Consider the following 23,402-nt stretch of genomic DNA (forward strand, 5'->3'; position numbering starts at 1 on the left):
GCCTCATCAACAAAGCTAGCCTGAAGAAAAAGCTCCAGGGATCTGCCTGCACCCAACCTTCCAGAACTAGGGTTGCAAATGTTACCACGCCCAGCTTAGGTGCTAAGGATTCAAAGTTGGGGGTCACAGAACTGCTTGAGTGGCAGGCACTTTACCAACAGATCCCCTTATTTTTATTATTCTGAAACAAGGTATTATTCTGTAGCCTAGGTTTTCTTCTTTCTTTCTTTCTTTCCCCATGGAGCCAAGGCTAGCCTAAAGCTTGCAGCAATCCTCCTGTCTCTGCTGAACAGTCATAAGCCTGTTGACTCCTAAGATGAGCTTAAACTGGTTCAGTTATCTACAGGATGTATCGTAGATGTGAAATAACGCAGGTCTCTCAGGTTTCCAACCAACAAGATACAGACAAGAAATGAAATTGTGGCCTTATTTACTTATCCAGGGACAGAAACAGATCACAGGTCAATCTGTTGATGGTCATAGGTTAATGTTTAAGGGTTTGTATAAACACAGAAAATATCACTCAATAGGCAAGTTTATTTCTTGGAAACTACCCTGTGTTTTTAGAGCAGATTTAGTTCTCATCAGCCAATAAGTCGGAAGCACTCTACATCCTAAGCAGCAGCTGGTTCTTTAATGACAACTCTGCTGGTTAAGGTCATGAACCCCAGCTCCACGCCTAACAGCTGATCTTTATACAATGGCCTCTGGCCATCTTTCTACCCCTCACTCTTCCCTGCCATCTGGCTTCTACCTCCACTAATCTATTAGAGTAGATCGCTGGTCCCATGTTCAATCCATGGACCCCTTTTGATTCATTGTCCAAACTCCCTCCTCTCTTGGGTTCCACCATACTAAACTTTCTGGGCTACTCTCAGTCCTCAGGCTACTGGCCTTCCTTCAGTATTTCCATAGACAGGAGAGCTCCTAAGTGGAACCTTCCAAGCTTTCCAATTCTCCTTTCCAAAGATACATTGGCCTTCAGATCATATACATATTTGTGATTCCCGAAGGGGCATCTCCAGTTACATGTACCATGTCTCTGGATGCCAGCTTGACATCTCCAACCTCACTACTTCAGGCTCAGCGTATTAAAGATGAAATTGTGCTTTCCTACCGGACTGGTTCCTATATTTTGCTTCTCTGTGAACAGCCTCTCCAGCCACGAAAAGTAACAGACATTGTGGGCTCAGCTTCTCTCTCTCCATAAGCACCTACTCCCCAAATCAGATTCTTCCTCTCACATCTCATCCCTCTTATTTCTAAACTCAGCTGTCCTAAGTTCTATTTACAGTGTCTTGCTCAATGGCCAGATTCTCCTTATTTACCCAGCTGCTTCCGGTCCTTCCTTATCTGATGTTGCTCCATAGAGTGTCCACCTGTAATGAACACACATTTTCTAGACCTCATTTTATTGTCACTGATGACCTTGGCCCCTCACTGTCAGCATTTTCCATCCATCTGTCAGAAGAGTTCTAGTTAACAGACAAACGACTTTTAGCACAGCCTTCTGGACCCAGGCTCAGACTTTAATCCAGAGTTCTGGGGTAGCCACTTCAGGAGAACAAAGAACAGATTCGAACCCTTACTCTTGAGCCTTCTAAATGTGAGGAGCAAGGATCTATAAAGGTAAGCTTACAAGAAACGGTCTTCAGCAGGCTCCAGTCACTCCACCCCTTAGAACCAGAGAACCGATGATAGTCAATGTACCATCTAATCCCCACAGAGTGAGGAGCACATTCCAAGGGCAGGTCTGAGGTCCAATTCCAGTGGTGAACTGTATCTTTACCATTTAGTGTTGTGTTGAATGACACCTAAAAATAAACACAAAATTATATTTCCAAATAGTGGTAGGTTCCGTCTTTCTCCAGGATAAACAAACAAACAGAAAGACTTCATAGAATATGTGTGCAATCAGCCCACAGAGGAATCTTATAAAGGTAAATGGTCTGCACTTTCGTACAATGGCCTGTTTTTTATAAAGCAGTGGGTTCTTAACCTTCCTAATGCTGTGACCCTTTAATACAGTTCCTCATGTTGTGGTGACCCCCCAACCACAAAATTATTTATGTTGCTACTTTATAATTTGCTACTGTTACGAATTGTAATGTAAATATCTGATAAGTGGGATATCTGGTATGTGATCCCTGTGATCTCAAGGGGTCATGACCCACAGGTTGAGAACCACCATTATTAAACTCTAACAAGAAAGTTAGACTAATACAAACATTATTCAGTTATGTTCTCTTATCGACATTAGGTCCTACTGAATTACCATACAGGTGTTGACACTCATCAAAACATTCAACAAGGCAACTAAGGAAATATGTTGCTATAGAAATGATTTCCAAATTCTCATAGACGAAAAACAGAAGTAAAGCCAAAGAGAAGGACCACACATAAAGAAAATAGAGCAAAAGGCAGGTGGGAAACCGGAAAAACAAGACAACCAGAAAACTAGTGTGACGGCCCATTTCCTCAAGAAGAAAGGTTCGAAGAAAAAAAGGGAAAAAAATGGGAAACCAAAGGAATAAAATGAGTTCCTAGGGTAACAGGTTAGACTATAGTGATGTCGTGAGACCCTCAGTGCTCAGCGATGTGGGCGGAGCTACATCTACACCGGTAAGGAGGCGAGTATTACCTTCAAAACCTTGATAAAACTTCCCAACCCGCAAACTACACCTGGTTAAAGGAGCAACCCTGCACAAGACACGCTGTGCCCGCCTTTCTCTTGCTAGCCTTTCACACTTCCGAAAGCAACAGCTGAAACTTCTAATTGTCACCTTCTTCGTTACAATAGCAGGCGTGTTAATCTTCGGACAATTAAAGTTAAAATCACTGCCTCGGCGATTTACCACGCTGCTATAAAAACGCCATCCGTGTCTAGAGAGGAGGGCCGCAGATAGATTTACACACAAAGACAAACAGGAAAAAGAAATACCTAGTATATCGGAACATTCTAAGGACATTCATATGACCCACAGAGAAACTGGTATTGAATTAAGTTATAAAAGAAAACTTAGTAAGATACAAGAGGTTCCACAGTAAAGGTAAGGTTGAAACTAGTATTTATATAACTGTAATACTAAGAATATTAGTCCACCTGTAATAGTTCAACTATATCTGAAGAAGTTGGGAAAGTGGGGTGGGAAGAGAGGAAGGAACCAGGGAACCAGGGAGCCAGGAGGCCAGGGAACCAGAGACATGATGAGTTAGTAAAAGAAAGAAGAAAGGCCTCCCATCTTCCACTGGGGCAGTTAATAAAACTCTGCTGAAAACTATAAAGAAATAGCAATGTAAGTATGTTATTTGGGAAAATGGAGAGAACTGATGGAAAGGATCAGCTAATGGAGTTAAACACAGCTGTAATCTAGCAGTAGGAAGGTTGAGGTGGGAGTACTGTAAATTACAGTGGTGCCCGGTCTCAATATACAAATACAAGCTTGTTCCCAAGGAGAGCCAAGTGGGAAATGCGGGGAGAGCAGTTCTGGACAGCTCAGGGCCTCCCTCTACCCATCTTGGGGTGTATGGAACACTGTCTGTAGTTGTATACAGTATGTGCCTGAAATGAAACACCACTGCTTAGCACTCCTCTCATGCTGGTATCCACATGCCACCTGTCCGGCTTTTCATACCTGTCCCTCTGTCTTAGAATAAGAATAAAGTAGGTGTAAGTCATAGAAAAACCACTGAAATAGTGAGTAGAGAGAGGAAGAAAGGAAAAGCACAGGAAAAACATAACGATGCTTCAGACTGGTAACTTAAAGCTTGCTCATTTCTCAATTATTATTTTATTGTTATTATGGGTAAATGTTTTAAATATTTACTTTATGTATAACAGTAGACAAAGATAACAGATTGAATAAAATAAACTGAAAATAAGCTTTAATTTCATTTATGCAAGGGTGTGTGTATTTAAAAGGCTGGGCATTTACTGTATCCAAGTGGTAGAATGAGGGAATAGCTCTCCCTTAATTTCTTAAACTTTCAATTACACAAGCGATTAAAAAAAATTACTTTTATTTTTTTGTTATTATCTGTGTGTATGTGTAAGTGTGGGCATGCATTTGCCAGTGTATATGTGGAAGTCAGAGGACATCTTCCAGAATTCGGTTCTGCTCCCACTACAGGTTCCAGGATCAGACTCCAGCAATCAGACTTGTATGGCTCATGCTTTCACCCCTGAGCTATCCTGCCCACCCACGAGTGGTTTTTAAAGAACCCTGAAAGATATACGATGTATTTCTTCAATAACCTCCAAACTCAGGGGTGCCGCCTGGAAAGCTTTAAAAGCTGTGTGGTTTCTTTAGTATCCCGGGGAAATGTATTTTTGTCCCAACTTACTAATTTGATGGGTTCCGCACTCGTATTCTGGAGGACCTTAATTTCCCAGGTGGCATTCGAGGGGTGTGGCAGAGCAGAACCTCCGTCATTCCACTTCAGGAGTAACGTGGAGGTCGAGAAGTTAGCAGACAAACTCAAAATCTCAGGAGTAGCTGGAAATAAAGCTTCAAATAGGAAAAGAAAAGCAAAAACTTTTAGTCAGGGAAGTAAGGGATCTTTCATACTGTACTTCAATTTATCAGTGACTTCTAAACGGGGGCGGGGGGCAAAACACACAACACGTTTTTATTTGTACAGCCAGCTCCCGGTGATTAACGGGACAAACCTGAGAAAACAGTCAGCTGGCTGCTTCAGAGACCTAACACATTTCCCACTGCAGAGAGCAGCAGGGTCCCCACAACACTCTAGTGTTACCTCCTCCTCGTAGGAGACCTGCAAGAGAGCAGTGAAAGAGCTTGTTTGGGGTGTCAGCAGGCTGAGCCTAAAAAGAAAAAAGAAAAATGGACAGCTGGGAAAGGGTCTATGTGCTCTCTCAGCTTCTCACTTGTCTCCCCGCAGCCGAGCCCCTCATATGAGGAGACACCACCCACTTAAAGAATTCAGAGGGCTGCTCCAAGCTGTGGGTGTCATCAAACACCAGAGACTGTTCTAATGATCTTGGCACTGAGTGCAGAAGCCAAAGGCTAACTGTGAAGAGGGGCAGCGGACAAGGAGCTGGGAGAGGCTGGCTTGGCAGTGTTCAGCACAGTGTGCAGGGGCCTGGGATAGACACAAGCCCATCAGCCGGGGCAGTGCTGGAGAAATCTTGGCTAAAGCCGGAGGCTATGGGTTATAATGTCAAATAAGGGAAAAGACAGAAATCTGCTTGGAAGAAATGACTGGATCAGGGGAATGAAGGAGTCACCATGAAGAGAGAGAAATAATGAAGATTTCTCTCCGAGGTCCCCACAAGCTCCCAGGAAGCAGCAGAAAGGGAATGGCACGAAAGGCCATGGGACGATGCCAGCTGTTGGCTGGGGATGGCAGTGCCAGGAAGGAGAGAGGCAGGCAGAATGTTCTGCCGTCTGCTCTGGGAGAACAACCAGCGGAACCAATGTATGGAACCCTGAGGAGCTTGCTGGGTGGGGCTGAAGAAAGGAATGTGGCCACAGATATAAAGGCTGTGAACAACACCTTTAAGGAGTTGGTCACACCAGCAAGAATCAGAAATGGAAAGAGCTCAATGTGGAGGAAAAGAGATGAAACGCAGGACCACGGAGCTGAGAAGCAGCAGGTGTCAAACCGTCCAAAGAAGACAGAGTTCCGGAGAAGGAAGGCGTGCACACAGTCAGGGGCGAGGGGATGGTTCTTTTATATTAAAGCTGCTTTTCTACTGCTGTGTTAAAACACCTTGGCCAGGGCAATCCGTAGAAGGAAGGGTTCATCTGGGCTCACTGCAGGAGGTTTGGGAAGGCTGGGGCTCTCATACTGAATTATAGAAAGTAAAAGATAGCTCAAGAACTCGGGCATGTGGGAAGGGAAGCTGTAGTGAAATGAGGTAGCAGGAAAAGTAATCCTCATGTCTTCAAAACCCCTGCCCACGGCACATGACCAAAAGCCTCAGATCAGCGGGGAATGAGGTCCACTTGGGTTCGCCAGGGACAGAAACAGAAACAGATGCCCTTGCAAGATTCTTCCTCCAGTGTTAGGCATGTGAAGATAAGTTAGAGGAAGTCCAGAGACATGCCCTTTCTTCTCTCGCTTCTAGTCACTTCTTATGAAATTCAAGGGCCACTAAATAAAGTCACGGTAAGTGAGAAACCGCAGGAGTAAATGTTTAGGGTAAGTTGGCTGGCTGCCAAACACAGGAAAAAAAAAAAACAAAAACGGCAGAATAAACCATTATTCATCTGTCGGTCTTGGAGCCTAAAAATACGTTGGTAAAATTTGGTCTTACTAAAATCTGCTGCACACAGCATTTTACACCAGACTTAATATTTAGAGCCCTCCGTGATCTGTGGTGTGTGGATTTAAAGTCTGCGCTATGTAACCAAGTCAGCAGCATGTCAGCTACACAGGGGCTTGGAGCACGCTTCACAGAGAACCCCGAAGTAGAAGCTGCATGAGAAGGTGAGCACATGAGTAAATGAGAAGCGCAAAGTGGAGCTGGTGCTGAGGGAGGGCTGCTTCAGGGGCCAGCATGATCAGGACAGCGCTAGCAGCATCCAAGGGTGATTCAAACTATCGGTGTAGTGACTTCAACATGACGAAATGGGCATCCTGAACTGTAGCAGTGCCAACCCAGGAAGGACGCTTTTCTTCCTACAACTAACACTAAATGCCTTTTGACACGCCATTACAGAAACCTACCACTGTAGAAGCTTCCAAAAAATACAAACATATATGAATGGAATGGAAAAGGGGCCACCGTACAATGGGGGAGACAATGCCCCAACCAGACATATTAGGCCAACAAGAAAGGAAAACCTCCAATGCTAGAAATGGGTTATATCTTATTGAGTCATTGGCCAAAGAAGTCCCACACCCACCACCCCAAACATCACAGACTATTGCCAGCTCTAGTGGTTACCCTCATAATGAGATGGTAAGGCCCTGTTGCTGAAGACACAACTTCCTTATGTCATAGAACATGGGGAAATTGAGCTGTACCCAACTAGAAGTTTCACCCCTAATGACTAGCATTTGTGGTACTGGAAGATACTTCTGCACACTACTGGAGGAGAAAAGTAATCATAAATTTCCAAATACAAGACCTGTGACCTACAACAGCAACCTACCTGCAAGATACACTGGTACGTTAGTGGCACAAAGGTTATGGGAGTAACCAACCACATTCTGATTGGAATTTTAAGGCCTACTCCATGAGATGGAACCCATACGTGGCATTCTAAAGTGGCAAAGAACCTGAGACTAGGTAAGTCACGGGACCTAGGGAAAAAACCTACCACTATTATTCTCCTAAAGATCATGGCAATAAAATGACTTATTGCTATACCCATAGATGAGAGCACTGTTCGATGCTCATCAGAAAAGCTTCTTCTTGCGGTAGATAGTAATTAACACAGAGACCCACAACTGGACAATGTTCAGAGAGTGAGAAATTTTGGAGCACTCAGTCCTAAATGGGATGTCTTTATCAAACCCCTCCCCACAAGGATCGGGGATCTATGTAAAAGAAGAGGCAGAAGGACTGTAAGAACCGGAAGTGGTGGACTGGCTGAAGAAAACACCACCTTCCAGACACAACAGGACGGAAGCATGTATCAAGTCAGAGAGTGACCGCATGCAGGAGACCTGCACAGGTTCACGTGAGACAAGATTGCAGTACTGACAAGGGGAAGTGGACACAAAGCCCCACCCCCTAATCAAGAAGCTATGTGCAATTGCTCCTGGATGGGAAAGGGGAAACCAGTGTTCTCCAGTGGAGTGTCACTGGGGATATCACCCATACCCCAGGGCAGGCTCCAGGTCCAGGAAGAGTTGCCCAAAACAGAATGGACTCCATGTCTTTTGTGCGCTTTGGGAGGTTTTGTTTGTTTTTGTTTTGATTTCTTTTTTTCTTTTGTTTGTTTGATTTTTGAGAGAGAGAGAACACAAAAAAACATGAATTAGGGTGATCAGGGAGGTGGTGATCTGGGAAGACTTGGGGGAGAAGAAAGACGATCCAAATACATCGTATGAAAAAGTATTTTTAAATAAAACATTTCAATATGTAGAGCAAAAAGAAGAAAGAAAAGATCCTTCCTTTCCTCAGAAATCCATGTAATTTACTCTTTAGCAGGTGGGTGGCTGTAGAACATAGGTCACCCTCCCTATTTCCACTGAGAGGCAGTGAAGGCCGTGATTACAAATGAAAGGATTTCAGAGGGAAAAACCCACTCTTCCTTCTCTTCATAACAGCAAAGCGAGCTGCCCAGGGGCCGCATGAACTGCAGTCTACCTGTCTTTTGGACCAAACCAGACATCTGAGGACAATTTTAACTTGCTCTCTAAAAACTCAGAACTGACCATATAGAAAGGAATTTAAATTGACAAAATGTCCTGGATAGCATCCCCCTCCCCGCCCCCTCCCACACACAGAGACCAACACACGTGTGCAGGTCAGAGGACGACTTGGGGAATCTATTCTCTCCTTCCTCTCTACCGTGACTTGGGAGACCGAACTCCAATTGCCAGGTCCGCATGGCAAATGCTCTACCTCCACCAGCCAGCAGTCAAGAGCGACTGTGTCGGGAGAGCCTCTGTTATTATTCTTTCCAATGCCTAGGTAGACAGAGATCTTCCCCAAGACATAACCACTCCCCAGAACTGGATGAATCAGAGTTAGCTTGCTTTCCTTCTTACCACTGCCTGTAAGTCAGTAGCCTTCTACAGTTCATCACGTTATTACAACGCCATCCTATCACTGGTCACAAACTAATGAAACTCTTTGCTGCCGTGTGAGAAACCCGTGAATGTCCAGTTCCATCTCTGTCTCCCTGAGTTGTCTCTGGGCTTCCTGTATACCGGTGGCCAATGTCCTAGCTGTTTAAATACCTGTGCACAGGGCAGAGCACAAAGTCCCTGTCCCTTCCCTCAAAGGATATACTTCCTGTGGAGAAGATACACGGTATACATCTAACATACACACTGGACTATGAATTCAATTGAGGGAAATTGCCACAAAGAACTACAGCATGTGCCGGGCGGTGGTGGCGCACGCCTTTAATCCCAGCACTCGGGAGGCAGAGCCAGGCGGATCTCTGTGAGTTCGAGGCCAGCCTGGTCTACAGAGCGAGATCCAGGACAGGCACCAAAACTACACTGAAAACCCTGTCTTGAAAAACCAACCCCCCCCAAAAAAAAAAAACCCAAAAAACAAAACTACAGCATGCCCAAATGTGAGTGAGCAGTGGGATGGGGTCACCTCTGGGGCAGCCAGAGGCTACACTCCCAGAACAAAGCACACCCGAGAAATGCCGGGACATATGCAGGCATCGAGGCAAAGTGAGCCAGGCCAGTAACTAAGCGAGGGAAGGACCTCAGCGTCACCTACTGTGGCTGGAAGACACGTTTGCTTCCTTCCTTCAGCAAGGACACTGAGTGAGTGGAAGCAGCAACATAAAATGAAATTCAAATAATCACAGGTTTGCGCCAGCTCCCCAGCACCACGGTATTAACAGTGACTTCGTTCCATTTAAAACTAATTTCCAGCCAGCGTGGAGACAAAAACCTCTCACCCTGATCCTCGGAGCCTGGGGCTGGAAATCACCAGCTCGAGGCCAGCTGGGATACATAGCAAGCTCCCGTCTCCAAGACAAAAAGCAAGTGCCCGCGATGATAATGAACCGAACAACAATCTCGTTTAAATACTTACAAACATCTTTTTCATTCAGCGTGACTTTACTTTGAAAGCCATTTATGTAATTTATGGTTACTTCATGATCGCCAGGTAAAAGAGCTGGAATTTTAATGTTTGTTGTCTCTACTCGACGGCAAGAACGGAGCCTGTAAGGAAAGAGATGGAACTTTAAACAGCAGATAAACACAGGGCCGTGCTCACAAAAACCTGACTAGCGTAACAAGCCCTAGAGAATACCCTACACCTTTGCGTAGTGTTGGGTTGTATGTACTGTACGCTAAGACCAAACAGAGGAGTTCATGGTAACGGGAGGAAAAGTGACCAGAGAGCACAGAGCAAGCAGAGGTGGTTCTCTGAGGAACCTTGACGTCTCGGCACTGTTCAAAGCCCACCTCAGCCTTGCCAGGGCAGCCTCAGCCCCACATGCTGTTCCCTTCAGCACAGAACATGGATGGACCATCACACTAGAGGCAGGGCTCAGCAGAGGCCGGGGGGAAGAAGAAAGACTGGACACAGAGGTCCTTTTGCACACACCCTCTCTTCTTACCCACGGCTCTGCTTGGAGTCAGGGTTTTCTCTAACAAAACTTCGCTTGGCTTGGGAAAGGCCTCCAGTCCCCTCTGGACCGAAGAGTCTCTCAGACAACCGCTGTTCTCCTCTCTGGTTTCACAGTCCTTGTTTCTCTGTGGGCCATATTTCCACTCTTACTTTTACTAATAAGGACTTCCCAGGCCTCGCCGGGGCAGTGGTGGCGCACGCCTTTAATCCCAGCACTTGGGAGGCAGAGCCAGGCGGATCTCTGTGAGTTCAAGGCCAGCCTGGGCTACAGAGTGAGCTCCAGGAAAGGCGCAAAGCTACACAGAGAAACCCTGTCTCGGAAAAAAAAAAAAAAAAAAGAACTTCCCACTGAGGGCAACCTTCTCTCATCATTTGCTTAGACTTTGGACTCCAGGCTCGCTTCTTTTGACTTATGACCCGAAGCCATCAGGAGTCTCCAAACCACTCCATTTCGTGGATTCATCGGGAGTACGACATCTTGCTCTCTTTCTGCAAAGGAAGCTGCCCTTGTGTTTTCTGTCACATTCCATGGTCTCTGCTCCTTCGAAAGTCACATTCCACTTCAGTCAGCAAGCTGCCCACAGTACTGCTGTGAGTTGTTGTGAGCCCCTGGTGAGCAGGACCTAAGTTTCTTCCCAGTGTGCCACAGCCAGCCTTCATACCCAGGGTTCCAAGATCTCCTCCCCTGGGCTCCAGGTAAGAATGTCCTCTGCCCCTCTGAGAACAAGGAATGGCCGTGTGACTTTACGTGGTCAGAAAAGTCTGAATCAGAGTCACAGCTACCCACTTCAGGAAGAAAGTTCTAAAAGTTAGCATAAACTTTACCTCTTCTCTTCCCTTCCAACGACCTCCTAATACAAAGAGGCTTGCGGTGGAAATCCCAGCTGACATAAGAACATAAGTAGAAAACAGCCCTTCATTTTCATGAGCAAAACACAGGGGTTTGAAGGCTGTTTCTACAACCTACTCCAACTCCTCTTAACTGATAAATCATCCCACTGCTTGCAATAATACTTAGAAAATGCACACTGAAGGAGAATATCTAACTGTGTTTAACCACATTATGTCCGCTTATCTCAGGACCACTTGTTAGCAAACTGGGACTTGGGGAAAAGCTTGCTGTGATAAGTGATTCATTGTCTGGCTGGGATTTTGGAAAAGCTGGGGGCACTGTGTAGGCCTCCACTCTACTGTTAAGCCCACCCAAGATTTACTTGAGCTATAAGGTGATGTTGAAAGCCTTCCCCTACCTCCCAAGACCCATTTCACCCTCCTCCTTAATTACATGGACCCACTGCTTACTGGACATTGCCACCCGGCTAGGAGAACTTATCTCCAAGACTCCTGAGGAGCCAGACATATTAGCCATCTGACAAGATCTGGCCAGTGTCAGCCTAAGGGTTTTGTGGGACTTCTTATGAGTCTTCTAAAAAGAAAACCATCCTTCCTTTCTTCAAATGCAGGGCTGCTTCTCATGCATCACCTTGAACCATGAAATTGCAGGCAAAAGATGGCAAAGGAACCATCCAGCAAGGACAGGTTCATCAACAACTGTGCCAGCCCTGAACTGCCCACACCCAGGCCACGTCCCTGAGAGTCAACATCTGTGTGTGGAGCTGCTGTCCCTGTTGCTGGCATTTTTCTGTCAGACACAGACTTGGATGTGACAGAGGCAGACACTGGCTTGGAGTGGACCTGTACAGCACCCTGAGCAGATCAGTACACTGTGGGTGGTGCTCCACTTTCACTCTGCATACAATGAAAGAAACCAACTTTTGGCCAGAGGCCTTTTGTTTCCATCTAGACCAGTGGGAGACTTAGAATTTTTAGGAAATAGAAGATTGAGTGAAAAAACGTCCTTTAAAGATCTAGGAACAAAACGGTCACAGTCTAAAATAGCCAGGGAGGAAGCTGTGGATTGCAGCTTTGGACGGACCCCAGGGTTTCATTACCTGTCTTTAAAACAAACTTCTTTAACAGTTCCGGGGCTGACCCCAGAGAGTTCTGTCCATGCGCAGTCCCACACCTGCATATTGTTGGTTGTACATTTGAAATCTTCAATTGCCCCTGCAGGAGGAAAGACAACATGTACACGTACAATACAGAGCACACAGAGGGACTCTCTCGGGGACACTGTGAGCGTCTCAGTGGTGAGAAAAGGACTCTCTGGGCCTATGGAGAAAGGATCTCAGCCGTAGCATACTACTTTATAGCTGTTTGTTTTTGTTTTTTTTTTCCCTGGAGCTAAGGATTGAACCCAGGGCCTTGCACTTGCTGGGCAAGCCCTCTACCACTGAGCCAAATTCCCAACCCTACAGCTGTTTTTCTAACTCTTCTTTTTGTGGGTTTTTTTTTTTTTTAAAGAATACATTTTTAAATTTCTTAAGTTTATAATACAACCATATCACTACCCCCTTTCCTCACCTCCCTCTAAACCTTCCCAAGTATCTTCCCCTTGCTCTCTTTCAAATTTATGGCCCCTCTCTCTTCAATTGTTGCTAATTGTTGTTATATGTATTTGTATGCTATATATGTATGTTACATACATATGTTTTATATATATATACACACACACACACATATATATATATATATATATATATATATTCTTGAATACTTAAGTGCAACCTCGTACTCAGTCCATATAACATTACCTTTACGTGAAGTTTTCAAGGCCGACCATTTGCTGCCAGTTAATCAGTTGGTATGCTCTTCCCTGGGTAAAACTATTTCTCCCATTCTCACATATATTGGCAGGAACTAAGCGCTCTCTAATTGGACTTAAACCCCACTCCACGAGAGGAAAACCATGCCTGCCGCTGGAAATCCAGCCAACTGCCCAGAGCGCCTGAAATCACGGATCATTTAGGACAGCTGACAACCGCCACTTCGCTAAACCAGCACACAAGCCCCGACGACACTCCAAATGTGCGTCCTTATGCTGCTCACAGATAAGCCCAGTGAGTCCTTATCCCTCATCAAGGAAACGTCTCTTCGCAACAGGTAGAGACCATTAAAGAAAACCACAAGTGATCAAAACAAAGGGCTAAGAAACCCGGTGAGGTCCAAAACATTCACAAAGCAACTCCTGCACCTGCGGCTCAGGGGTCGTTGCTGAGGAAGGGGTGGAAAGACTGTAAAGGATGGCCACCGGGAGTTTGCTGGGAGACTGTATCGGGAGTTTGCTGGGAGATTGCATCTCCTAGAAATGTAAGAAGCTACACCCATGAGATCTCATCCACGTGGACTGCTGAATCATGACCTGAACAAGGAAGACACCGATAGATACACTAACAGGGAAGAGGGACTCTCACAAGGCCTCACCCGTAGACAAAGAACTGTAGTCAACTGAGAAACGGTGTGTGTGCAGGAAGCAGGGAGGGGGATGTGTTTTGTTTTTGAAATTAAAAGGTAACTAATAAAAGCCAAGTAGTGGCGTAGGAGAACAGTAATGGTGGGGTTAGACTACAAACCAACGCCTCACTTCCAAGGAAAAGAATTATTCCAGGAAAACTCCAGCTGGATACCAAACCCTCCCAGCTGGGGCTGCTTCACTGGACCAGACTGCCTCTCCACGGGAACCTACAATCCATCCTTTCATTACCACAAAACCCACTACATTCAAACACAATGAACCCACGCCAGCCTATAGGAAATACTCGTGTGTGTGTGGCGGGGGGGGGGGGGGGGGGGGGGGGGGGGGGGGGGGGGGGGGGGGGGGGGGGCTTCCACAGTGGGAAAGAAACAACTCGGACGGTTACAATCCTAGGAGTCTCTACCCACACCCGTACCATGGCACTGCACGATGGAACACATGGGCATGGACATGAGAACTACACGATGAAAAGTCACCCTGGAATGGAGCTGGAAAGAAAGGAAGAGCGCACAGAAGGTGGGGAAGGGTGGGGAAAAGGGAAAGGGGGGGAGAGGAGGAAAAGGAAGGTTAGAAGGGGAGAGGGATGAATGAAAAGAGGAACATGAGAGAGGGAAGAGGAAAGAAAGGAGGGAGGAGAAAACCGGGTAAAAATGATCTCATACTCTATAGTGTCTATGAAAAAGTTTATTATCTTTATGTATTACAGGCATGATCGTCACTGCTGCCATACATTATAAGTTGATATAAAAAAAAAAAACCAGAAACACCTTAGAAACGTGCACATTAGAAACCAGCAGTTATCACAACCAAGTTATTTACTCAATAACCATGGGGGGAAAGGTCTTTTTAATTGTGTAAATACTATCAAAATAAAGCTGGTGGGCAGCAGGATAACATCCTTCACAGAAATAAGGCAGGCAGTATCTGCATGAACATTCCTAAAGTTTTTAAAATAAGACAGGAGAAACACATGAAAAGACTTGGGATTCCATTCAGAAAACTTTCTTCCACGGCAATATTTGAGACAGAGAGCAGCATTGCTGGAAGGGGGGGTCAGGGGTGGGAAGGGCTGGCGACCGGGACACAGTGGGCATTTTCTGTGCTTGGGAACACAGCCAGATGTGGGTGGTGCCTGGGGTTAGCAACTGCACATTGTCAAAACCCAGAGAACTGTATCCTAAAGGAATGCATTATCACTGTGTGAGAATCATGCTTTATTATTGGTATGGGGTAAAAGAATATTTTTAAAAAGAAACTAAAAACACAGGGAAAAGACTGCGGGGAAAACGGGTTTTAACCAATAGAACCCTGAAGAGATCAGTAGAGAAACAGGACGTATGTAGTTCACAGTAGAGCAGCTTGCCCGTCTGCTGCAAGGCTTACTTACCCTTCTTCAGACTATTGACTTGCGCTGTCAGATGCAGAAGCATAAGTGCTGACAGGAGCTGGGGCAAGTTTGGAGTCCTTCCCATCTTTTTAGTGTCCGCCATCCAGGATGGCTGCTTCCACCATGAGTAAACACCCATCGTCTGTGCTACGGAGTCAGTCCTAGGATGAGAGAGGAACACAGGGACTGTCCAAATGGCTCAGAAGACATACCTCACTCTGGGTACACGACACCAGAAGCCGTCGTGACACACGCTGCCGAAGCGCTGCACGCTCCTCAGTGGAGAAGCCGGGCTCGGCTGTTCTGGTTCTCAGACACCAAAAGCCGCTTGTGGAGGCTGCTTTCAGGTGTTCGCCACAATCAACGGTCCAACAACAGGCTTCCCATTCAAGATTACACCCCAACACATGTGTACCCACACTCTACCCCAATACTGCTAATAGAGGAAGGTTAACATCAATGCACTGACTGATGTGAACACAGACTGGGTTTCAGCCCTAGATACCCCCACTTACTGTGTGACCTCAACTCTACTCAAAGGGACCCCCAACCAATCTGTGCCTAGGCACTCCTCTGCAAAGCTGAGGTGCAAGTGCATTTTCCCACGAAGCTCATTATGAGAAGCAAGTCATTAAACACATGCAAGGCAGTTGGAATGTGCAAAGCTCGTGGTCAGGGCTATAAGTTCACAGCGTATTGTGGGGGTGGGGGAGGGGAAAAGAGGAAACAAGAGTGACTTCTGGACTTGGTGGCTCCACAACAATCAATGGATGGCTGATTTAAACCATCCCTGGGTGCACTCAGAAGCAGGCAAGGAGATAGGAGGTACAAACCACAGGATTCAAAGACCTGCTTCCAGCCAAGCGCTGGTCCGTCCCCCCCCCCACACACACACACACCACATCCCAAACAGAAGCCTCGTCCTCCAGAACATTGCCCAGGGAGAGCCAGTGCAGTATGGACAGACGCCGCTGACTCCAGCACTGATTCACTAGAGTAACTACACTCCTTCCCATCCCCCTGCAGCCGCAGCTGACAGCTGACAGGTCCTTCCACTGCACTGATATCTGGTCAGACCTAATAGCGGCCAGCTTTACACTGCACAGAAAACCAAGGACCACAAAACATAGGAACGATGTCTAAAATGTGAGACATCGTTATATCCTAGAGACTTGGGATGAATGGAAAAACAGAAATTATTCACAGAAGAAATAAGGCCAACATGGAAAGCAGCAAAATTCTAAAGATTACGTTTTTCTTTACAACTGAATGATATTCCATTACACACACACACACACACACACACACACACACACACACACACACACACCCCAAATTTTCATCACCAATTTATCTGTTAATGGACAACTAGGCTGATTCTAAGTGAATAAAACAGCAATAAGATGTTGCAAATATCTCTAAATAGGGTACAGAGTTCTCTAACTGTATAGAAATTCACAGAGACTTATAGACCTGGAGGCTGGTTATTTCAGTGTGTGGTGTTTTTAATTTGCAAGGTTTATTTTTTTCATTAGAAAGTTAATAAAAGAGGAAAGTCAAAAACTTCACCAAGTTTCCTGTGAGCAAAGGGGGCAGCCATAAGAACAAGGAAGGCAGGCCATGAATGTAGTAATTGGAAACAAAAACAGCTCTAAAAAGGTACTGAGTGATGTTACATTTTAAAAGATTTATTATTATCATTATTGTGTGTGTGTGTGTGTGTGTGTGTGTGTGTGTGTGTGTGTGTTTCCACATGCACATAACTGCCTGTGTGTGTGTGTGTGTGTGTGTGTGTGTGTGTGTGTGTGTGTGTGTTTCCACATGCACATAACTGCCTGAGGATGCCAGAAGAGGGTGTCAGTCCTCCAGGACCTACAGTCACAGGCAGTTTTAAGCTGCCTGACAGTGGGTGCTGAGATGAAACTCGAATCTTCTGCAAGAGCGACTAGACACTCCTAACCACTGAGCCATCTCCCCACCCCTATTGAAAACACGAAATAATCAAGAAACAAAATTAGAAAATGCATGAGAGATGGAGAGCTGATAAAGAAAAGAGAGATTCGGCTTCTCAGTCACTAAAGCCTGGAGAGAATACATTTGTCACTGACAGAAAAAGGAACACTCTCTTCTTGGCTATTGTTGACTACTGTGAAAAACGCAATAATGAATCTCAGACACCTTAGATAATTATAACCCAGCCACACTCGAGGTACAGGCACACGCTTCTAACATGTTCGGCTATTTTCTAGATGAGGGAACAAGTTCCTAGTCAATATCAATGTCACCCAGCACACTTATCAGCATGAAAATGTATTCATGGAATGTCTACAGCACCCGCTGAGGTTACAGAATTACACAGCTGTGCCGGAATGGCTCAACATATGTTGAGAGAATGCCTCCTTACCAGCTACGGTTATTCTAGAAGGGAGACTCGGGTTCCATTGTGATGCCAGGAAGAAGGGATGAGAGGGGCTGGGAGGAGGTGGCGAAGGACGGGCTCAGGACCAGGTGCTGCCAGACAGGGCCTCTAATCTTGGCTCCATTACTAATTAGCAGTGTGACTGAGGGCAAATCACTTAATCCCTCTGGCTTCGGCTTCCACCAATGTAGCCCAGAGGCAAGTTGTGTTTACGGGCCCCAGCAGAAAGTCCAGCCCAGCCACAATGCTCCAGTCCCGTCAGCAGGAACAGGCAGGGCACAAGGCTGGGTAGATGTCTGGCACAGACCTAGCACAGGTGAAGCCACCTACTACCGGAGACTCCCCGTGCATCAGGAAGAGGTGATCCGGCAGAGGGGAACCAGTGTGGCATCTACAATGCCTGACCAGCTTAAAATGGGCAGGGGAATAAAGGAGACGTCTTTGTCTCCAAGCTTACTTCAAACCCCGAGATCAAGTCCTTTGGACACTGTCATAAGATGCTAACAACACACTCAGCTTCCCTTCCAACCCAGACTTGCAAATGAACTCTTGGGGAGGATCAGAATTACAACATGCCCTAGAAGCTTCCAATGCACTTTCCAGATAAAAAAGATGTGAAGAAACATCTCTCTCCTCACTTCAGGCAGCACCAACCACTGTTAGAATTTGCTCCTGTAACCTGTGTTCTGCCCCACCACACCCCTGACACCCCCTACCCCCCCACCCCCATTAAGAGAGGAACACAGTTTTGCAGTATTTCAGGAGTTAACTTTCAAAGTTTGGAGAGCTGTCTCTTAAAGCGGCCACAGGGTTACTGCAAATATCTGGTGGTCGAAGCAGACGGCATATGGGAGGACAGGTGGGAACCATAGTCCCCCGGTAGTTTAGAGGAGGCAGCCTGCAGGCATGTTTTGCTAAATTCGTTAGATTTTCAAGATAGGATAGGAATCTGGGATTTCTCATGAAATATGCAAAATTTTAAACATAGGCAACTGATTCCTATTTTTGGAGCATTCTAGATAGCAAATAAACACCTTCAGATTATATACCTTCCAAGATTACTTCCTATGTATACTATAATTATCTTAAAAGATTTTAAAATGTTCTTACACCCTTCTTTTTAAGACAAGTTATTATATAGAATCAACTTATCCAACTGTTACATGGAAAGAAGAAAGTCTATATTTGTCCTTAATGTACATTCCTTAATGTGACCCAAGCCTCAAGCTCCTTCCCAGGAAAATGATGCATCTACTCTGCCTTGCTTTGCCCTCAGCACTGTGGATTCTGGCTCCAGGTTCATGAGGTTTTGGACTCACTGCTGAGGCTAATTAGAAAAATGAGCCGAGAAAAGTAAAGCTTAAGCCAGCAGCTATGGTCCTAATAGACTTGGTTTAGTCCGTTTCTGTTTCTCCTGAAACAGAGAGAAGAGGAAATGTCACTGGAGTGCATTCCCACCTTGCTGGCCTTCTGTGTGCCTTGGGCGGGTAGGCCCTTAACCCTGGTACTGTGGGAAACATTTGGAACACCTGCTCAGTCCAAACCCAGAGCCTCTTCTAACTCCACCACGGTGAGGTACTCCCTTGTCAGGAATCACAGGAGAAACTATCCTGAGCTAGAAGCTTGGGGGAGCAGAGCTCCTGACCCACTGGGCAGCAGAGCAGAAGCACAAGGTAGTCACAGAGGTCACAAGGCACCCAAGTCAAGGGGAGGCTGCCATCCTGCTCCAGTATCCTCTGTCCAGAGAGAGGCACCACTCTGGGGAACTCGCGGAGTGAGTTTGCACACACACCACACACCCTACCCTATACCACAGGGACTTGACAGCACCTTCTCCACATCAGGTGACACCATGCAGGAGACACTTGGACATGCTTCCAATCATAGTCTTTGGTGGGCAATGCACACCAAACGTCTTAACACTGAAAATTAAAAGGAACACTTTTCCAAATACAAATGATTGTCTTCAGACTTCATTTAAAAAGACTGCGCTATTGACTGAGAAGATAAAATGTATTAAATGACCTGTAAGACTGCAAAAGGTAGGTACATCCTCCATTACTCATGCGTCGGAGGATTCTGAAGAACACGGTTTACAAAAAGGGGGCAGGGAGAATCAGAGAGGGGAAATGGAGAAGAGGGAGAGGGGGAGGGGGTCGTACTGAGGAAAACATGGCTCAAAACTGCACTCCATGCCCAGCAGGGATCTCCTTCTAGGCTTCACCAAAACTCAAAATGCAAGCCATTGGACCTCTCACCTTCCACTGTTTTCTTTCTTGGCGGATTCCCTCGGCATCCACTTCTGTAACCTCCTGGTGCCGTTTTTACGAAACCTCTGGCAGGAAAAATGTGTTCCTTGTCACTGCCAAGTCCCTACAAAAAGGGCAGTCCCTGTGTTTCCATCTCGTCACATCCTCGTCAAAGCTGCACGATGTGTGGCCCATAAGCATAATGACAGGTCCACATACTGCTCTTATCATTAGGCCGTATGATAGCCCAAGTGTTGCCCACACAGAGGGAATGGAAGTTAGAGGTGTGGTTCCGACACCTTACACTGAGGCACCCTGTGTACCCCAGCAAACTAACAGGGCTACAATGGGGCTTGTGGACTTTCTGGAAAAGCAGTGTCTGCCTACCATGCCTAAGAACCTTAGCCTAATACTATTCGGCTTCCACGTCTGGTCCTGTTAGATGTCCTTTGGTGACAGTGACTCTTTGGGGACTGATGAGATAAACCACAAGGACCACCCCCCAAAGATCTATGTACCAATGGGAAAGAGGGTGGTGTACAATCTGTTTCCAAAGTTTGAGAGACTACATAGTACCCAACAGGTTTACAAGTCACTTCAGTAATCATGTCGCTTGGAGAACAAAACAGGGACTTATTTTTGCGTTGACACGCAGGACTTCTCCAATCTGTCCCTGAAGTTCTAGGTCATAAATACCTATGAAGTTGGCTTTGACCTAGCAATTTTGAATTGTTAGGTAACTCTTTTGACTGGGCCATTGTGAAAACATTAACAAAATACTCCAGGCACGCGAGTGCTTAGGGAGCTCACTGTAGCAGACTTTCAATCAGCATTCTGCAGACAGGACAACAATACTGAAATTTAACTTTTGTTATGTTATTTAAAAAAAACTCATCATCATGAGTGAATAATGTAGAATATTCAGCCCCCAAAGAACATGTGAGTCTATCATTTAAATAGAATATTTTTATTTTTTGTCTTACTCTATCTCAACTTCCCAAGAACAGTTTTTAGTACATGTCTTCAAGATTTTTATTTTTCAAAATTTTCTACAAGTTGGCTAATTTTCATCCCATTTAGGCCTTTCTGTTAAATTCAAAAGCCTGTCCATTAGTCAACTCCAGAATATCAAAACAAGAATGTACTCAAAAATCCTTTCAAGGCTACCCAGGGCCTCTACACACAGCTGGTTTCATGTGATGGACAAGGCCCTTCTAGATGGTTGGCTCTGGGCCTCCTCCACACCACAGTAGCTCCCTAAATATGACATGCTGTTTAAGTTAAAACCTTCCTTTTTGAAAAAGAAGAAAAGGGGAAGTGCTGTGGATATCGCTATGTATCAATACAACACTGATTGGCCAGTAGCCAGACAGAAAGTATAGACGGGACTAACAGAGAGGAGAATTGAGGGAACAGGAAGGCAGAGAGCGAGACACTGCCAGCTGCCGCCATGACAAGCAACATGTAAAGATGCCGGTAAGCCACGAGACACATGGCAAGGTACAGATTTATAGAAATGGGTTAATTTAAGATATAAGAACAGTTAACAAGAAACCTGAGCCATTAGGCCAAACAGTTTAAGTAATATAAGCGTCTGTGTGTTTATTTTATACGTGGGTTGTGGGACTGCGGGGGCTTGGTGGGACCTGGAGAGAATCTCTCCAGCTACAACATGCTCCAAGTGGTTTAGTGCATCCCCCACAACCATGGCCCCTATGCATCCCTTACAGTGTCTCCTAGTGTCTCCTACAAGCTCTATCCCCGTCGAGAGTAATGTCTGTTCACTCGTTACTCACCTCAGCAAGGCTCTAAAAGTGACTCCATAAATATTAAGACATCACTACTAAACAAATGAACTTTCATTTATTACAGGAGTGAAATATTATTAAACTACCAGGACTCAGGAGGTAGCTCAGTCAGTAAAGTATATGTCATGCAAGTATGAGGACCTGAGTTCAATTCCCAACATCCACTTTAAAAGCTGGGCATGGCGAGGCATCCTTATGCTCTCACTGCTGGAGGGGCAGATACACTAAGACTCCCGGGGCGGTTAACCTCAGCTGTGAGCCTTGGTCCTGGAGAGAGCCAGACACTGTTCCAAAAAGCAAGGAGGACAGCCCCTGAGGAACAAAACCAGAGGCTGACCCTGGCCTCCATGTGCACACCCGTGTATGTGCACCTGCACACATTATTATAAACATAAAATTCACAGCCAAGAGCAGCCCCATTCCTCAGAACAGGCCCAGTGCTCCTCATCCAACCGGCTAGAACCAGAGTGTCTCAAAGTCTGGACTGTTCTTTCTGGTGACCCTGTGTTTTGACTGTGGACTGTTGGGTGCAGAATTCCCCACGTGTGGCATCATGGTAACATTTCAAGTTCCCAAGTTTGAAGATTTCAGTTTTCTGATCTTTGGATTATAGACAGTTAACCTGTAGCTGTTTCTGTGTTCTCCCACCAAGGCTTCTCTCTTTTAAAAACCTTATCTAATGCTTGGGTTGTAATGATGCCAGTTCCTTCACTGTATAATAAAAATACCTCTTCATCTGTTTTTGTTTTGTTTTGGAAATTTGCAATGTTTTCTTTTAAATCACTCATTCTGGCTTTTGTTTCTCTCTCAGTAGCTGGATATTAACCATTTCCTTCTTTCTGATGGAGAATTATTATAACATACACAATACCTCTTCATATACTTTACGACACTTTCCAGTTTTGCATTCTGACCAAAGCATGCAACCTGGACCAGTTCCTATTAGGAACATTTAAGACTTTCAGCAATTCAGGCTTTAATCCACATAAAATTACTTTTGGTATATGGCAAGAATCAAAGACTCAGCCACCCCACCTGTTACCACATATTAAGCACATGTGTTAAAGAATCCATCCCGTCCCTCTCCAGCTCTTGACACCGGCAGGGAGCGCTCCTCCTCAGCTTGCTTGGTGATTGCTGGCTCTTCTCACCCTTTATTCCCTCACTGAATATTATCCACTCTTGTGGCTTCAACCACCACTCATACGCTAATGACTTCCAAATCTGTTTCACAGAACTGGCGCCTGCCCAGCTACAGGCTAACCATTTACCAGACAAGTGTGCGCTTATCTACACAAATCCACTCAAGTACGTTCCCAAAGCAATGTGAAAATCCTTGGATGCTGCATAGGCACTTGGATGCCTCGGAGTCCTCAAAAATCCAAGAGGAAACACAAGGAAATTCACTTTCCCCTCTAGACATGTTCTCTCAGGCCCCGGGCCAATTCATGATTGCTTAAGACAGTCACTCTGGACTCCTTCTTCATCCCTCCCACCTGATATCCGAGTTTACTCCCAAACACCACTTATTTTACCCACCCTCTATTCCTCTATCTCCTGTGCCATGACCCCCATCACTTCTGGCATGGGGAACTTAATCTATTACTTAATTCATTTCAGGTCTCCAGCCAGGACCTCACCAAGGCAGCTCCTCTGAGATGCAGGGCTTTGCATAGAAGCCACATCTCCATCCCATTCTCTCCTCCATCCAGTTCTCTTCATCCCATTCTTTCAAGCTCCAGAGCAAACAGCAGGAGGCTGGCCCACCCACAGGACTGATACTATAGCCAAAGTTACAATCTGGTGTCTCTACACCACAATCTCCTCCACTCTCTCCTTTCCAGGACCATTGACACTTCTTGGCTCTGAGGCTAACCCTCCTATCTCAAGCAAAGTACCACCTGTTCTTTAATTTTCATT

The 23,402-nt window shown here is 45.6% G+C and overlaps 1 protein-coding gene across 3 annotated transcripts in view; it reads right to left on the reverse strand.

Annotated features, from left to right (window-relative positions):
- Lifr (LIF receptor subunit alpha) overlaps positions 1 to 23,402 on the reverse strand; it is a 70,158-nt gene that overhangs the window by 27,852 nt on the left and 18,904 nt on the right. For all 3 annotated transcript variants that reach the window (XR_008219481.1, XM_052743192.1, XM_052743191.1), the window contains exons 2-6: positions 15,007 to 15,167; positions 12,196 to 12,310; positions 9,701 to 9,831; positions 4,345 to 4,508; positions 1,640 to 1,814 (exon numbers count right to left, since the gene is read on the reverse strand). Coding sequence is in view for 2 of the 3 variants with exons in the window: in XM_052743192.1 (XP_052599152.1) it covers positions 1,640 to 1,814; positions 4,345 to 4,508; positions 9,701 to 9,831; positions 12,196 to 12,310; positions 15,007 to 15,145 (724 nt within the window). In the remaining variant the exon portion in view is untranslated. The remainder of the gene's footprint in view (positions 1 to 1,639; positions 1,815 to 4,344; positions 4,509 to 9,700; positions 9,832 to 12,195; positions 12,311 to 15,006; positions 15,168 to 23,402) is intronic.

This window comes from Peromyscus californicus, unplaced genomic scaffold (assembly GCF_007827085.1).
Source record: "Peromyscus californicus insignis strain IS unplaced genomic scaffold, ASM782708v3 Scaffold_18__1_contigs__length_77618521, whole genome shotgun sequence".
NCBI classification, from domain to species: Eukaryota; Metazoa; Chordata; class Mammalia; order Rodentia; family Cricetidae; genus Peromyscus; species Peromyscus californicus.